At 35.6% G+C, this 16,263-nt stretch overlaps 1 protein-coding gene across 2 annotated transcripts in view; it reads right to left on the minus strand.

The window, feature by feature from the left end:
- Positions 1-6,027: 6,027 nt before the first annotated feature.
- Positions 6,028-16,263, minus strand: part of LOC111051123 (lon protease homolog, mitochondrial) — a 90,004-nt gene continuing 79,768 nt past the window's right edge. For both annotated transcript variants that reach the window (XM_039435511.1, XM_039435510.1), the window contains exons 15-17: positions 13,868-14,094; positions 8,282-8,446; positions 6,028-6,312 (exon numbers count right to left, since the gene is read on the minus strand). In XM_039435511.1, coding sequence (XP_039291445.1) covers positions 6,127-6,312; positions 8,282-8,446; positions 13,868-14,094 — 578 coding nt within the window. In that variant the 3' untranslated portion in view covers positions 6,028-6,126. The remainder of the gene's footprint in view (positions 6,313-8,281; positions 8,447-13,867; positions 14,095-16,263) is intronic.

Here is a 16,263-nt window from a genome sequence, read left to right on the forward strand (position 1 = left end):
AAATTAGCAACCAATCACACACATGCACACTCAGCAAGCTCACTTTCCAATTGCAGCTCTTTTCCCAATGCATAACCAACATTATCAAATATTCAACTATGAAATCGCATTGAATAAGGTCCCTAGATAGTCGGCCACGGAGTTGAGAACACGTTTTTTTCCTTCTTCCGCGGTCAGGCATAAGACCACTAAGCCATCTAAGAACTTTTGTCTTAAAAACAGTCGATTTTGTGTTCTCTTAATATTTCAGAGGAATATTATTGAAAAACATCTTAGTTAAAACTAAGAAATACAAACGATTTCTGAAAACAAGTGGTATACGATTTAGGAAGTCTTAGTAAATCAGATGTCACTCTCCTATAGTGAGTCCACGTTATAATGGCAAAGGATTAAGATAGGAGAACAACGTTGCCGATCCTCTGTCTTGTCAATGCCTTCTATAGACGTAGCTGATTACAGCTACAGGTTTATTAATGTAATATTATCTGTTCATTCTCGTTTAAAACAACCTTTTATTTTATTAAGTAAGAAATTATATTTTGCAATAATTTCATAATTAAGATGAATATTTTGTTGAATGATTATTAAATCCAAATTGCTACGAAATCTGACAACAGCAAAGCGAGAAAAAGATAGCGCTATCCGCTTTGCTAATGATAGAAGATAGCAATACCATTGCTATTCGAACACTGACATTATAACGTGGACCTCACTATATTTTGATAGCTATAGGAACATCCCTGAACAACGCATGACCCCAGTTTCCAGACATAATAGAACATATATACTACTTATATATAATACCTTGAAAACAAGGTTTGGCATATAAGCCAATTGTATAATAATGATCAATATAATTTATCTCCTTTTTATTCATTATTTTCAGAACAAGAAGGCGTCAAACTAACTGTGAAACCGGGGAAGAGTAAAGAAACATTTACAGTAGATTATCAAAATTCTTCTCCATTACCACCTATGTGCGAATAAAAGTATCTAAACATTCTATTTTCAATATTTATTCAAATTGTATTATTTTATTTGCTGAGTGATAACGTAAGTGGTGAGGCAATGATATTTGAAATGAATAAACACCATTCTTGCATTTTCATCGTTTAAATAATGATAAATGAAAAAAACTAAGAAATGTCAAAGAACCACAGATTTATTGATACTTAGAAAGACCGTTTTCGGTTATTAAACCATTGTCAATCTCTTATAACTATCAGAATATGAGAGATTGACAATTGTATAATAACCGAACCGGTCTTTCTAAGTATCAATAAATCTGTGGTTTTTGACAATTTCTTAGTCCTTTTCATTTAATATGAATGAATATCGGGCACCAAGCTTCGCTCGTTATTCATTTATGATGACCAAAACATAATTCTTTAAAATGATTGGTAAGTACTAACAGGCACAGCCCAAACGGTTTCTTCCATGAATTTTGGTTTATACACTATAAATAGCAGTATAGGAAGGCGGGATTAAAAAGGAACTCAGTTACTTGTCTGATTTCTCTTTCACATGGCTTTCGTAATAGCAAAAAGGAATTTAGAAATATGGTGCGAGTAAGTGAGAATAGGAGATAACGCATGGGGCCATCTGTTTTTTCCACCTAGTAGTTTGCACAATCTACAAGTAATGCTTATGCGAGAGACAGAGAAACGATGGGTGTATCACTCTCTCTCTTGTACCCTCCGAATTATTCAATTTGCAAAAAAACCCGTCTTAAATCCTAGTTTATATCTACTTGTGAATGTGGGAAAATGCAGTGTCATGAGGATTACCAGTCAGAGGAACATTACATTGAACAACGCTCTGTATCATATTAATGGCATAATTATTAAAGAAGTAGAAAATTTCAAAGACTTGGGAGTTGTTTTCGATCACAAGCTCAATTTCTCTCTGCATGTTGAAAGGATTGTGAATAAGGCATATCAGCAGCTTGGTTTCATCATCAGAACATGCTCACATTTCAACAGCATACGGACTCTGTGCTATCTCTTCAAGACACTTATTCGTAGCGTTCTGGAGTATGGTTGTGTGGTTTGGAACCAATACCAGAATTCACTGATACATCCTTTGGATTGTGTTCAAAACAGATTCCTTAGATATTTATATTTTAAAAAGTTCAACAATACATGCCCCTTCGACTTTCCCACATCACAACTCAGAATGATGTTCGGTGTGGAATCATTAAAATTGAGACGTGATTTTAATATGCTTTTGTTCGTTTTCAATGGCAGAATCAGCTCAATGTTTTTGCTTTCCCAGTTAAATGTGTACATTTCTGCAGTGCCTCGCCGTTCCATTTTTAGATTATTTATACCTTATTGCAACAGTTTAAATCATCAGAACTCTCCCATATATAGATCATCATTCATTCTCAATTGCTTCTCGGATCATCTTGACCTGTCATTCGGTTACAGTCGCTTCCGTTGGGATTGTAGGCGACTGTCGAGTGTTTTAATGTGTCTCTTGTCTGTTGAGTTGATGTTGTGTTTTTTTTTTAAATCCACTTTTGCACTAGTCCTTACGGGTATGATTAGTACTGATTCGGTTTTTTTTGTTCATTTCTTTTTTTTCTATTATTTTTCCTCTTCTTTCATTGTAATTTTTCAATATTCTTTTTTTCTGTACTCTTACTATGTATAATGAACTATTGTAATTGTGTTGTTATGGAAGCAATTTTTGGGAGAAATCCTGTATGCTTCCATGTTTTTCATAAATAAATAAATAAATTAATGTCCTTCAGCGAGTTATCCAACGGTTGAGACCTAGAGCAATCGAATCTTCATATCGTACACTTACTTTGTTTCAAATTTCGTGAAAATCTTTAGAGCCGTCTTCGAGATCCGTTGAACATATTTATTTATTTAGCGTATGGCATTTTTTTTGTCAATATTATGAAAATTTCACACTTTTATAAGTGCACGTCAAGGGATGAAATATACTGTATTGCCCGGGGACTTGCTACAGCGAAGTCGTTAGCCTCGCCCAGGTAGGCACGTCTCTCACACTCAAATATAATGTGGTGCACTGTCTGCTCCATCGCCCCACAGTCACATACTGGGGAGTCTCCAAGTTCCCATTTGAAAAATGACGCATTGCATCTCCCATGCTGGGTTCGAATTCTGTTGAGTGTCACCCAGATGCACCGGGGGAGCTCAAAGCCAGGAGGCCTAGTGCATGAGAAATAGCTCTCCGGTATTCCGGGGGGCACCTCCTCTCTCCATCTTCTGTTCAGAGAGAACCTCTCATCTCTCAATTGCTCTGCCATCCTGACCGCTGGCCTTCTGGACTTCAGCTCCCTTCTATATAAATCCGGAATGTCCTGATGGATTGGAAGTAGATGATTGGACGAAATCCTTTCATAGAGCCTAAGAAGAGCTTGTGCTCTGCGAAGAGGAGGTGGGGGTATGCTGCTGAGCACTGGGAGCCAGGAAACTGGAGTGGATCGTAAGGCTCCTGTAATTATTCGCATTGAATTATTCAGTTGCACATCTACAAGGTGAGTGTGACAACTGTTGATCCAGGAAGATGCACAGTACTCAGTAGCAGCATACACCAGGCCCAGACTAGAGCACCTCAGAGTTGAGGAAGATGAGCCCCAAGTTGTGCCACATAGTTTCCTAATAATGTTGTTTCTTGTCTTCAACTTGGCTGCTACATTCCTTAGGTACTGATTAAAAGAGAGGGTCCTGTCCAGGGTGATGCCAAGATATTTCGGGAACTTATTATGTTTCAAGGCAGCACCATTCATTGAGACTTTCAGCTCAGCATTTGCTAGTTTATTGCTTAGATGGAAGGCTGATACTTCAGTTTTCCCAGGGCTGGGGCACAGCCTCCACTTCGAAAAGTATTCTGTCAGTACAGCCAAGTCACTTGTTAGTGTCTCCTCTCCAGTCTCAAGGTCACTACTCTGTGTAGCCAAGGCCAAATCATCTGCATATGCAAATACTCTGGACCTGACTCTTGGCAGGTCTGAGACATAAAGGTTGAAAAGGAGAGGAGCCAAGACAGATCCTTGTGGCAGACTATTGTCAAGCCTTTTTGTTCGACTCATCTCATGCCCAATCAACACCTGGAAGGATCTGTTTTTCAGCATATTGTTAACAAGTCTTACTGTATGTTGACATGGAATGATTTGCAACATTTTATATATTAGACCTTCTCGCCAGACTGTATCATATGCTGCCTTCAAATCGACAAAAGCTACAGCTGTTTTTTTCTGTCTCTGATATCCAGCCTCAATGAATGTTGTCAGTGCCAAGACCTGGTCCTCACAGCTGCGCTCTGGCCTAAAGCCTGCTTGCTCGATAGGGACTATCTCAAGGATTGCTATGTTTATCCTACTATGAAGCAGTCTTTCTAGTAATTTATAAACTGAGCATAAATAGCTAATTTATTAAATTATACCAGAACTTTTGAATTATTTGTGAAGGAAGATCCATTAATTCTGATAAAAAGAATCAGTAGTTTAAAGGTGAAAATCTATGTAAAATGAGGATTCAAATAGAATGAGAGAGTTTAAATAATCTGTAATCAATAGATAACTCATGTTTTAGCTTTTATGAATTGTAGGAAGAGTTAGAAATTAATGCTGTAATACATTTATTTACAGCGGTTCATGTGTGACCCCAAACCAACTTCATGTACCACCCCTTTGGTTCCACAACTTTCTGTAATACCGCTTCAAGACACCCGTTCAGATGACAGGTCTAGGGACGTAAGATGACGTCGCCGTCAAGCCAAATTCAACCGGTAAAAGTACACCGCCAAAAACAAGGTACCGTAACCTCGACGATAAAGCAACGTTCAGACCAACGAAAGTGCAGTGTAGATAACAAAAGGTTCATTCAAGAATGTCAATCAAAAGTGGGGATTCGAAATTTATGAAATGGGTTATTATCGACAAAAATTGGATTCAACGGGGTTTTCCTTTCTTGAATTTTTGCATTTAAGTTAATTTGTTATTTTATGACTGATATTGTTTGGTTTTGTGACGTATTGCTATCTAAACGAGGGATAGTATTGCGCCCCCAAATCAGATGAATAATGTCAACAAAGTAACATGAAATTGTTATTTCCGATTTTAGTTGCCAATGTTTATTGAAGTTGTTTGTATTTTTCAGTTATTTCAAAGTGTAGTGTTAGTTTATAGTAGAAACCTATTAAATCAGGCATGGCAAGATTAATTGAAGTTTTCTTGACTCTAGCCCGTTCACCTGCATGAATTAAGTATAGACTCAGGTATTTTCTAGATGTGTTGGCCTATTTCCAAATTCTAAATTTTGACGTGACAACGTCTTATAAATTGGTTTGCCGGGTGACACTTCAAGAAACTGCGTTACGCTCCGCTCACGTTATGCGCTCACAATGAGAGCTAGTGAGAGGCACGCGTCCCTTCCACTCGGGCATGGTTAGCCCGCCTAAGAGCGAGAGAGACAGACATAAAAAGTGAAAGGCACGCGTCACTTCCACTCGAGCACAGTCAGCCCGCCTAAGAGCGAGAGAGAGAGAGAGAGTGAGAGAGATAGGCATACACACCGGTTCATGTCTTGCGCTTCTATTTCGCTTAGGCGCCTGCATACAAGTTTACACGTTGCCAGTTAATTATAAAACGATTGTGCAGTGATAATGTGAAGGTAGTTTCGTCCATCGCAACAATTCAAACAGCAAAGGTAAATAATTTCAGACTGATAATATAACATGATGAAATAAATGACTAAGACATAAGTGAATAAGTTATGAAATAAATGTTTTAAATTGTTACTATTATTTCATCCTTCTTCCTACTATACGAATGAATATTCACATTAAAATTAATTTACCACTCAAAATCGTTGTCACGTAAAACTTTCGCCCGTATACCGATTTTACAGGCAACCATGCAATTTTTTATAGTAAATAAATCTTATTATTCCAAATTATCTTTTTTACTATGTTTTAAAAGGCCAGGCACAGTGTTTTCTGTTGTTTCACTGATTCTTCTTCCTAGGGTAGAATAGAATAAAAACTGCTCAATTAAAAAACAATTCAATATATTCTGTATCATATTTACACATGTTCTAAATCCTACCATATGAGGCCACTAACATTAACACAAAAAGCACTTGGCAACCCTCATCCATTAATATTCATTTCAAAACTATTTTGCGTGAACTTTCCATCAAACGCTATATTGAATACTTCACTATATTTACTGACGAAATGAACTTCTAGCCCTTCAGTTATGAACTTTGGAAGATCGTTGTAGTCTTTTCTGTTTTCATCCGGTAGAATTATACATTTTACTCCTACTCGTCTAGCCTGCAACAAAATTAAAAAAAAAAAAAAAAAAACAATAATTATTACTGAAAAGTACAAAAAATACATTACATAATACATTGGCAATCTCACATGTTGGCCCCTTCCACAGCATCAATACGCTACTATGCATAGTCATAAAACTAAACAAACAGCTGAGTTGTTGCCAGCTTGCCAGCTTATTTGTTTGTATGTTCGACGATCACTCACATTGATTTCAACAGTCAACTTTAAATTTTCAACACATATTCTTGGAAACATAAAGTGACTTGTTTCTATGATGTGTATTGTTTATGACCTCTGTTAATATTGTATTATACAGATATTGCATACGATGCATAACATTAAAAATAAAATTGAATTGAATTCATAGTAATGATAATAAAATTTCAAAATAATTCTATTTGCATAGGGATTGCATCGTGGATGTGAATAGCGTAATCATGATTTACACAAGTGAAACAGTTATTTTCTTCTTTGCTAAGTTAAATAGGCTACAAAAATATAACCCTATTTGAATTGAGAGGACAATGATAATTTTAATGAACATTTTTTTGAATGTTACTTTGAGGAGCTAAACAAATCTATAAATTGATAGTGAAGAACCAGATATTGAAGAGTTCTTCAGCCCGGAGGTGGGAGTTAAATTATTAGAAAATTATTCAGTAATTGAGAGAAAATCCATCATCACTTTTTGGAAATATGTTTTCATGGCTGCATCTAAAATGTATATTTAAACTAAAAGTACAAACCAGTAAGTCCAGTTACACACACATCGATTTTTGGACGTACGATTTTTTACCGTCCTATTAGATTAAGGCTGTTGCAGCGTCCTTTTGGACGTCCGTTGTAGGAATACATAGAAGTGAATTGGTGACAACACACGAGGTACGTGCGTACCAAGTAACGGAAGTCGCAACGGACGATGATTTTTGAACTGCGCAGAAATGCTACAATGCACGTCGAGACATGCAAAGTTATTGCTTCGTCTGGTTCCATTGCGTAAAGCCAACTGACGTTGACGCACCACACTCAACGCTCGTGTGGTGTAAAAAGTAAACGGCCGCAAAAAGTAAGTTGGAGATGAGATATCGTGTACACAGACGCACATACACTCATACAGACCAATATCCAAAACCACTTTTTTGGACTCAGGGGACCTTGAAACGTATTATAGAAATTTAGAAATTGGGGTACCTTAATTTTTTTCGGAAAGCAATACTTTCCTTACCTATGGTAATAGGGCAAGGAAAGTAAAAACATGTGAAAACTGGCTCTTTTCACTCCAGTCCATGGCAAAAAATTCTGTCAAGAAACAGATAATGATAGCATCGGCTGATTTTGCTAATACTACAGTCCGTGTCCTGTAGCCTATCGGCGGAGGGCCACTAAGTTCAAATTCGAATTATTTATTTGCATTTTCATTCGTTTACAATATTAATTAGCCTACAATATGTGAAGAATTTCTGCATTGTCAGCATATACATTCAAACATATATTCAATCATATAAATAACAAATACAACACTTGACTATAATGCTACAAGTTCAAAAACATCGAGCATTTTAAAAAATATATCTTTCCATAGAAAACAGATGTTATATTGTATCTTCTCAAAAGCAACGTGTTGCATCCGAAAATATACAAAAAGAGCTTTTGGAGTTACGTCCTTTCAGGACAACACAGCCTATCAGCTGACATTCGTTCAACATGCTCTTTTCATTGTTGGTGATACGTTGCAACTCTCTCATTCATGAAGAATCTTTGTTTGTAGGGAGCTTCCTCCATTTAGGGCATCTGAAGCCTGATGTTTATGCAGAGCCGTGAATATTACCCCGCGAACCATACCTTGCTTATATGCCGTTTCAAAAGGTCACGGAGGCAAAGTTAGGGGACGCATACTGCACATCTGTTAGTCCTCTAATCTCTAATTGTAAGAAATAGAATAATTAATCCTAACGAATTTACTCACAGCAATCGTTTTCTCCTTAATTCCTCCAACCGGGAGCACTTTCCCATGCAGTGACACTTCGCCAGTCATAGCCAGGTCTTGTCTGATTGGCTGATTCAGAGCTAGTGATAGGAAAGCCGTTGTTATGGTGCATCCGGCACTGGGTCCGTCTTTCGGTGTGGCACCCTAAGCATAATATCACATAAATCAAATTCATCATTCAAATAACAACTACCGGTAAACCAGGGTGACTTAGTTCCAATTTTGGGGAGTTGAGATTTCAATCAACTTGCAATCAATACTGCTTATATATTTTATATAATACTTAAGTTGAAACAAATCTCTTGCAATATTTTTCATTTTATTCTGCAATGTTCGAAGAGTATTTTTTCATTATAAAATGTTAGTATTTTTCTTAAAGAAGATATACATTTTTTGAAAACAGGAGACAATATTATTATTGATCAAAAATTCGTATTTCGTTGAATAATAATTATTCATTAATTAGCATTTGAACAAATGCAGCTTCCAATTTATTTCCATTTCTTTAAGAGACAATGTCGACCAGGGGTTGGGGTAAATTTGTCTCACTTTGAAAAATATATGAAAAAAGCTGATTTTCAAGAGTTAGACAAATTGAACCCAACTGCCAACCTTAAAAATGAATAATGACATTAAAAACAAATGAAATCTTCAAAAATCACAAATTATTCATTGAATATATTTCAGTTTCTGCTTCCTAAAAATCGTTTGTAGCGTCGAAGCATGTTGGCTCCAGATGCAGAATCAGTAGAAAATGAATTATTGAGAACGTATTAATTCTAAGCAAGGTGGATATTTTGTTTTATTAGGTAGAGCACATGATATTTATCATATTTTCAAGTGTATTTGCATCATATCCTGCATAATAATACAATTTGTATACTGGGACAAAGTTACCCTAAAGGTGAACCTGGAAAATTACCTTGTTGTATTTAACTAGTAACAGAATCCTCCCTAAACATTTCAATTATGGATATTATGAATATAACAATTGGAATATAATAAAAAGACAAAAATAAAATGTACTCGCCGATATCATAAGTTTTCTAATACGAAGTTTTCCGACAACAAAATCACAAGATGAAGCAAGCAGTTAGGTTTTATGTCAATAATTCAACTAATATATCGAGATTCAACAAGCTATCGATTATAAAACCTCGATAATGATCAGGGCTACAGGTATCAAAGTTGAACATCGATTTCGGATAACAGAGATCGGATATAAACTGATTTGAATATTTTTCCGCGAGGTGGGACAAAGTTACCCCGGTCGACGGTACTGAAGAACTAACTTCTGTGTTGTTTTGGTGAAAATACATAATAGATGAAAACGACTTCATATTGACAAAAGCCATTTAGTCCAGGCAACGAATGCTCGAAAAAAAGGTATAGAGGGAAAAGTTTGGAACACAATTTTTGACACCGTAGCTTTTTTGAGGATAGTAAGGGGATAAACATATCAAAAGTCCTTACTCCTACCCCCTGTGCTAAGGGGTTGGGGGTGGTTTGAAAGTAACATATTTTGGTTTATTGCACATATCTCGAAAAATATACGTCTTTCGGAAATTTTATTAGAATACAAAATTGAAGCTTATAAATTAGCCTACAAGTTTCATCTGTAACATTTTCCCATATCTCTTTTAGTTTTCTAGGTATGAGTTCTCGAAAGTGTCACATTTTAAGAAAACCCCTTCCGGCTCCGATATTTTCATCTTTTTTGCCTTATGAAAAAGATGACTTTTCAAAGTTATTTCATACGATAAAAGCAGCTGTATTTCAAAAGATAATTTTTCAACGATTGATTGGAAAAATCAGTGCTAATCATGAGCTCATAGAGCATCATATTCTCTTCAATTTCATGTATTATTTCATTATTTTACGCATTTCCCTACGATTGTTACAGCCGTTATAGTGTTGAGTGTAAAATCTTCAGTTTAACAAAAATAGATCAATTAGCCGATCAAAAAAAAGAGTTCATGGAATTGGGAAACAATGATGGGCTACCCTTACAGTTTGAAGGAAACCAACTCCAACCAGATGCAAGTTTCAAGTACCTGAGTTCAAGTGTACAGAGAGATGGAGGGCTTGGTGTAGAAATACAGCATAGAATAAATTGTGGATGGATGAACTGGAGAAAAATGAGTGGTGTTCTTTGTGATAGAGTGAATTGTCAAATGAAGGGAAAAGTGTATAGATCAGTTGTGAGGCCAGCTATGCTGTATGGAACAGAAACATGGCCCATTCCAAAGAAACAGGAACGAAAGATGGAAGTGACTGAGATGAGAATTTTAAGATCGATGTGTGGGGTTACAAGAAGAGATAAAATAAGAAATGAATTGATCAGAGGCACTGTAAAAGTTGGACCACTGGGAAAGAAAATGCTGGAGACAAGGATGAGGTGGTTTGGGCATGTACAGCGACGGGAGGAGGATTATGTTGGACGAAGAGTGCAGGATTTGGTTTTGGATGGTGTGAGAGGACGAGGAAGACCTAGGATGACGTGGGGAGATAGAATAGCGGCTGACTTGCGGGAGAGTGGTTGGAGGAGAGAGGAAGCTATGGATAGGGCTTTGTGGAGAGGCAGACTAAGAGGAAGGAATGCCGACCCCATTTAAATGGGAAAAGGCACAGCCAAAGAAGAAGAAGATCAATTGACAGGGAAATTTGGAGGGAAAGTTTGGACCACAATATTTGACTTCGCAGCTTGGTTTTGACTAATTAGAAGGTAAACATATCAAAAGTCCTCATCCCTACCCCTTGTGCTTAAGGGATGAGGGTGGTTCAAAAGTTTCGTTTTTTCATTTCTGGCTTACACGCATGTATCTTGGAAACAATGCATTTCAGCGACATGACTAACTAAACAAAAATGGAGCTAGATAAATTTCCTACAAGTTTTGTTCATTAGACCTTTGTGATATCTCCTTTAGTTTTCGAGATATTCACTTTTACAAATGTAATATTTTCGAAAATACAGTTTTTCTTCCAACTTTTTGCACTTTCAGGGCTTAGTACTCAAGAACAATGCATCGAAAAAATAAGTACTGAATGATGGGTTGTAGGGCATTCAATTCTCTACAATTTTATGTATTATTTTACCATTTTATGCATCCGATCAATTGTTACAGCAGCTCTAGTGTTGAGTGTGAAATTCTCAATACAGAAACAAGTGTCAACTTGGCGGTATTCCTCCTTTAGCACAGGGGTTAGGGATGAGGATTTTCAATATGTTCAGCTTCTAGCTAGTCTTAATTAAGCTGCAGAGTCAAAAATTGTGTTCCAGATATTGTGTCCTGAATAAATTGTCAAATGATCTGTTGTTGATGTATTGAAAATTTCACACTCAACACTAAAGCTGCTATAACAATTATTGGAAAGCATAACACGATAAAATAATACGTCAAATTGAAAATAATTGAATTCTCTACAAGCCAAAGTTCAGTACTTATTTTTCCGATGCATTGTTGTTGAGTAATAATCCCTGAAAGTGCAAAAAGTTGGAAGAAAAACTGTATATTCAAAAATTTCTCATTTGTAAAAGTGAATATCTCGAAAACTAAAGGAAATATCCAATCCTTGAAAGAGCTACAAGGCCAAAAATTGTGTTCCAAACTTTTCCCTCTATAAGCTTTCGTTTACTGGACTAATTGGTTTACTCCTGTAAACAGTTTTCCAGGGATTGATAATGTGTAGTAGCAGTCGAAACTTTCAACTCTAATTGTTTTATTAAACCAGTCGTTTTTGACAATATAAAGTCATTTAAATTGAACATGATTAAACACATGAATGAATGAAAAACACTAATTACAGTCCGGGTTCTGTAGCTTAGCCTATTGGCCGAGGGCCACTAGACTACAATACTACCCGTTCAAAAACATGCAACATTATTGGAAATGTATCTTTCCATAAGCAACAGAAGCTCTTTTGTATCTTCTCAAAAGCAACGTGTTGCATCCGAAAAGATACACAATTACAATTGGAAAACACTAATTACAACTCTGTAACGTTTTCACGTTTTCAATAAATATACAGGGTATTTACCAACTCCCTACCAATACTCTAGGGCATTGTTCCTGGGTAAACAAATATCTAAATATCACATTCAAATTGTCCGGAAGTCTTCAGTTACTCACACAGCGGCCATTTTGCTTTTTTCACTCAATTTTTTCTAAATAATGGTTAAAACATACTAAATTGAAACCATGCACAATTATTTATAATAACTAGACAAAGCTACAAAAATATAATAATTTTTCTAATAATTCATAAAAAATGGCCATTTAAAATTGTGTTTCTTGAATAAATCAGAAACCGTTGGTTTTACAAAAAAAAAATCACAAGAATAACTTTTTCTAATAAATTTGATTACGTATCGATTGGTACCATTAGACCAATATTAAGTGAGATATGGCCGCTTTAGTGATAGGTGACCACTGAAAGATTGTTGCAGTACACACCAAGGCATGCTGATGAAGTTGCCTCAATGATGCAACAATCTCTATTTGCATTGCATGTTATTAGTATGCTATTATAGATCATTTCAAACAATAAAATAACGTTACACAGCCCTCTAAAGGTGGGCCACCAACCACTAAAGCTGCCTCTCAGTCAATATTGGTCCAATATTGGTCAATCAGGTACCAATCGATAGGTAATTGAATTTACTTAAAAAATGTATTCTTGTTAAACCAACGGTTCCTAAGTTATTTAAGAAACAAAATTTTAAATAGCCGCCATTTTTTTATGAATTTGAAAAAAATTATAATTTTTTTTTGTAGCTTTGTCTAGTTGTTATTAGTTATTTGTGCAACTAGTGCGCAAAGTGACAGTTTGCTGCACCGAAAGAAACGTTTATGCACGAGCCGTAGGCGAGTGCGGAATAATGGTTTCTTGAGTGCAGCAAACGAACTTTGCACACGTATTTCACATTAAATTTTTCCTACAGTTTTCATTGAATACATAAAGTGGGTAATTATGGGTAAAATTCCCTGAAATCCATCAAATGTTTTTCTGTGTAATTTTATTATTAATAAAAACCTTAATTTATTTAAAATTGAATAATAATAATAATTAAATTAATCAAGGCACATGATAAATAGGCAACGCCGTTCTCCACTGCCATATTATAACGTGCACCTCACTATACCACAGTCAGTGTTACCAACTTAATTTTGATTTTCCTGCACTGGTGCTCCATATAACCTACTAACTATTTTGCATTGTCATGTTGCAAATCTGGAGTACGCAAAGTAATACTTTGCGCACTAGAGCGGAAAAGTGATTCTTTGCGGCCTGCAATCAGTGCAGAAATGGTCACTTTTCAAGGTATCAGTAGGAAAAAATAATTTTGCAAGGTTTCAATTTCGTATGTTTAACTATTATTTAGAAAAAAATAAGTGAAAAAGCAAAATGGCTGCTGTGTAAGTAACTGAAGACTTCCGGACAATTTAAATATGAAATTTAGATATGTTTTTTACCCAGGAACAATGCCCCAGAGTATTGGTAGGGAGATCGTAAACACCCTGAATAGGAATAATCAGAGTTGTTGTAAAGTGGTTTTCGGCGTACTTCGGGCACATGCAGATGCAAGTGGTTGTTCTGCAGAAACAGGTTTCCGGCGTCCAGCCGCGTCATAAAGTTGCGCGCGACTATGAGCGCAATGCGAGCCGACTCTTTCATGACGTCGCCAAGGTGGCCGGTCAACTCGAGGCCGCCTTCAATCGACGCCGACGCAGAGGCATCCTTGTCCGACGGCTGGCGACGCAGCGCCGTTTCTATGTACAGTGTTGATCCACCTAAAACACATAAAATCGCTATTTTCCAACAACTGCTCGTATAAATAAATAAATAATTTATTGTAAAAAAAATGTTATAAAAACGTAAGTTCAAGCTTACAGTAGTATCACATTTTTTTCTGAATTTGATTTGTTTAATCTAGTAATTATTTAGAGTTGTATTGGAGGGTTGAGTGTAAGAGAGGGCCGGCTGCGCCCTCACTCCGCCCTCCAAGGTAAAAATAAAGGCAGCTATTCTATTCTATTATATGTATATCACATTTCATTTTCATTATTATAATGTACTTTTTTAAATTCAATTGCATAGCATTCTCAAGTCCAAAACAACAAACATTTACACAAATAAATTTCAAAATTGTATTTCGAAAACTCATCTACTTCAACAAACTCCTACTACTACTTCAAACTCATCAACGAACTATTCACAATATCGGGACACCGAGCTTTGCTCGTTATTTATTTATTGATAAACAGAACTCAATTCTTTAAAATGATTGGGGAAGGACTAACAGGCACAGCCCAAAACTGTTTCTTCCCCGAATTTTGATTTATACACTATAAATATTCCAAAAAGTAGGTTATATTCCATACACTTGAATTCAGGTGAAATTTTCAGTCCAGATATTTGAAAACATAAAAGTTCTAATTTAGATTGTTTACATACCAAATTGAATAACAGAATAACACTCACTAATCACTTAGAACTGTAAAATAATGATTAACTTTGAATATTATGATATATATCATCTCATGTCAACAAATCAGATTACTGTATTTTGATCGAGTCAATTAAAATTTCTAGATTTCTCGCGAGATACAGTAAGTTAATTGATTACACAGCTGATCTCCCACACAGGCACACGCATCTTCTGTTATCGACAGACGACGAAATCATAATCTGTTTTTCCAAGGATGAATTATCCTTTTCATGTCCTTCAGCAAGTTTTCCCAGGGATGAGACCTAGTGCAATCGAATTTTGATATCATAAACCTACTATATTCAAAAATTTCGTGGAAATTGTTGGAGCCGTTTTCGAGATCCGTTGAACATAAATAACCATATAACCAGATAGCTAAATAACCATATATAAAAATAGAAAAACATAAACAGATATACAGAAATTGCTCGCTTAATATAATAGGATTACAGAAACACCTTATAAGAACTGTATTATGCAGGCCAAGATTGTACCCTAGTAGACTTCTTTTTCAAGAATTCCAGGTGCAGGCAAACACATGTTAAAAGAATCATATTATTCATTAATAAGAATAGTAATACATTCAACTTAAGGAATAATCCAAATAGCTTGCGTCCCGCCAATCCATTACAATTAGATATTGACTTTACCAGCTTAATGCCCAGTTTCACCAACCTTGGTCAAGGCATTTGAACATGTTTAATGTCTATCAGCTGATTGAATTAGAAATAATTCGTTCCACCAACACCAGTTACGTTTGACCACGGTCAATCCGATGGTTAAGTTTGACTGCCGCCGAACGGGCGATCAAATTATTTGAACACGGTCAAAAGACTGGTTCGATCAATTTCCTTGCTTGTTTTTTTGTGGGTTATGTTTTTGACGCAATGAAAAATTTCAAAGTTTTTAGAGCGATTGATTTAGTTGAAGTAAGTTATTTATTAGGTTCGTTCTCGGAATCTTTTAATTAGTAAATTATTATAGTATAGAAAATAAAGGAGGATTTTGAAAAGGATTTGCTTTACTCTTTTATTACACAGTAGGCCTATGTTATTCAATCCTTACATCAACCAATGTATCTCATTAGAATTGGAATGTTCATTTTTTCATAAAAAATTGTCAAAATTGATGGTGATTTGAAAATTTCTTTATGTCAAATGTCAAATCAGTTTATTTCCACATTTGGTACATTAAAAGAATATGTAAAAGTGCATACATTTCATTGTTTTTACAATATTTCAAACAGGTTATTAAAGATTTTTTTTTACATATTATACACTATTACCATAATACATATATAGAGTGGAATTCCCTCAAAAAGACTGTTCGTCTGTGGTTGAGGGAGAGTTCTTATCAAGTAAGAGTAATATGTATCTCATCAAATAATAATATACTACAAACATACTTAATTAATAAGATATTTTGTCTACATCAGAGGAGGAAAAAACAAGACAAAAAATTTTGTTTTGTT

Source organism: Nilaparvata lugens, chromosome 9, assembly GCF_014356525.2.
Source record: "Nilaparvata lugens isolate BPH chromosome 9, ASM1435652v1, whole genome shotgun sequence".
Lineage (NCBI taxonomy): Eukaryota > Metazoa > Arthropoda > Insecta > Hemiptera > Delphacidae > Nilaparvata > Nilaparvata lugens.